Source organism: Physeter macrocephalus, chromosome 21 (genome assembly GCF_002837175.3).
Source record: "Physeter macrocephalus isolate SW-GA chromosome 21, ASM283717v5, whole genome shotgun sequence".
NCBI classification, from domain to species: Eukaryota; Metazoa; Chordata; class Mammalia; order Artiodactyla; family Physeteridae; genus Physeter; species Physeter macrocephalus.
The window spans coordinates 7257696-7260075 of record NC_041234.1 but is presented as its reverse complement, the minus strand read 5'-3'; the positions used below and the strand labels follow the sequence as shown (position 1 = coordinate 7260075).

The 2380-nt window shown below is 48.9% G+C and overlaps 1 protein-coding gene across 1 annotated transcript; it reads right to left on the bottom strand.

Moving 5' to 3' along the window:
- Nucleotides 1-1117: 1117 nt before the first annotated feature.
- LOC102996648 (melanoma-associated antigen B4-like) lies at nt 1118-2160 on the bottom strand. Its single transcript, XM_055081853.1, is given in 2 exon segments — nt 1118-1173; nt 1176-2160. Coding segments are annotated over 2 exon segments (1041 nt in total).
- Between the last annotated feature and the right edge of the window lie 220 nt (nt 2161-2380).

Here is a 2380-nt window from a genome sequence, read left to right as displayed (position 1 = left end):
TGTTTTCCATTCCAGGTTTAGTCTCTCAACTCTGAGAAACACCACCTGAGTGGCCCTTTCCATCACTCACACAGCTTCATCTAGCCCAGCATGCATCCTGACTGATAATTGCTTCCTGCCGAGGGACTAGAAGTTTCCCAAGACCCAACGCTGCCTTCATCAGGTAACTTACACTTCCTTGCTCTCATCTGGAACCTCCTCTTCCACACCCTCACTTTAAAAAAAAAATTTTCATTTGTTTATTTCTTAAAGAAGAGTGTATCTCACCATCTTCCTTACATGATAGCTGATGCTAGACTCTAAAAATTCTATGGGCAGTGGCTTGGTCTTCATTTTCTTACCAACCATAGTAGTATTGGAGAGGCTTCCAAAGAGAAGATGGTCAATTAATTTGAGAGAAAAAAGAAGGAATGCCCAAGAAGTCTTATGTATCATGGTTTAATTAGCAAACAGTTTGAATAACCTAAGCAAAGCTAGGTATATATTATTTAATTTTACAAGCAAAGAGACAGAGAAGAAGGCAAACTAAGAATTAACCAGCCTTTACTTTTGTATCACCATTGTGAGATCCCAAATATTTTCCTGTGGGATTCTTCCTCATTTCCACAAAAAATCCTATTCCAATGCCATGTTACCTTGTTCTGTAGCAAAAGGAAAATATTGAAGGCTTTTCAGGTTTTTTTTTTTTTTTTTTTTTTTACAAATAGCAAACTCTTACTCTTAAAACCGAACAGCAATAAACATGACATCTATGACATTAATACACTTAGATTCTGAAGCAAAATAAACCTTCAGTGAAGTAATAACATTTGAAAAGATACTAAACATCTCCATCATAAATCTATCTATCTATGAAGCATCTCTCTACCTACTTACCTACCTATCATCTGTCTATCTTTAACTAGGTATTCTTCATATGGAAAAAAGAAAAAAAAGATGTATATTTTATTAAAACTAACTGCACCTAAACTACCATACTACTTAAAACTCTAAGAACATATGTGTTTTGTTCCCTCCACCAATACTATTCTGCACTCTTTAGGAGCTTGACTGCTCTCTTCCAAAACAAAGTGAACAAACTGCCCGCGGCGTCCCTCCCTAGATGCGGCGTCCCTCCCTAGATGTGGGAGGAGCTGCGGGCCTTGGCCCTGGAGGGTGCACTGCCCTCAGCCCAGCTGCAGCCCTGGCCGCGGCTCTCGCTCTTGCTCTCTCTTCCTCATCTTTCAGAGCCTCCTCATAGAGATCTGGGAAGGCACTGGGGACGGTATCATTGATCTTGGCCAGAGACTCCAGCACTTTCATCTTGCTGGTTTCATCGTGGGCTCTCGGGCCCCACAGGAACTCATAGCGCGGAGGATCGCTGTTGGGCACCTGGCGGTACGTCAGGTACTCCTGCTGCACGAAATCTTTGATGAGCCTCCCGGGCTCCCCAAAGATCAAGTGCCTCCTCCCAGCATACAAACCCAACGCATTGAGGAATTCCCAGATCTCCTCCTCGCTGACACGGTTGCCATTCGTGAAGATCGTGCCCAGGAGAGTCATCAGGAGACCGGACTTGGGCAGCCCCGACTCATCACTCGGACCTTCCTCGCTGGGGAAGGGCAGCTTGCTGATGAGGATGTAGGAGTGATTGCTGGGGTCGACTTCCTTCAGGTCGAGGCCAAAGACCAGCTCCATGTGATCAGAGGCTCTCTTGAGGATCTCAGGGAAGTGCTTCTTGTACTTCCTGTTGACAGCCTTCAGCATTGCTGCCTGCCGGATGGGCTCCTTCGTCTTGTACTTCTCCAGCAGGAAGTACACCAATATGACAACCTTCCTGGACAGAGGATCTCTGCAGGTGCTGTGAGTGGAAGGTGCTGCCTGCGAGGTACTTGCACTTTTCTCACCTTGGCTCTGGGCATCCTCTTCAGATCCTGGGTATGAAACCCCTGCATCACGAGAGCTAGTGGCTGGGGCTCCCTGGGGCTCCCTGAGGCTCCTGGCAGTAGGGGAGCTAGGGGAAATACCCCGAGAAACAGAAGAAGTGGGGGATGAGGGCGACGCTTCTATCTCTGCTGCCGCCGCCTCAGTGGCCTGGGCACCCTTGAGACTCTGAGTCTCCCCCCGGGCCTTTTGGCGTTTCTCGCGGGCACGGCGCTTGCTCTTCCGGCCTCGAGGCATGATGACACAGGTCAGGGCCAGCAGGCGGGAGTGTGGGCAGGCAGGCAGGCAATGAGGGCACCTGGGGGAGGGACAAGGAGATGCTGTGAGCACCTTCAGCGGGGAGATTCCTCCCTGGCTTTAACCAAGGCCGCCTCTGCAGGGTCCTTGAGGGCAATGCTCGAGGACCCACAGGGCTCCTGTTCTCCTGCCCAGCCTGTCCCCTGAGACCCCTGTGGAC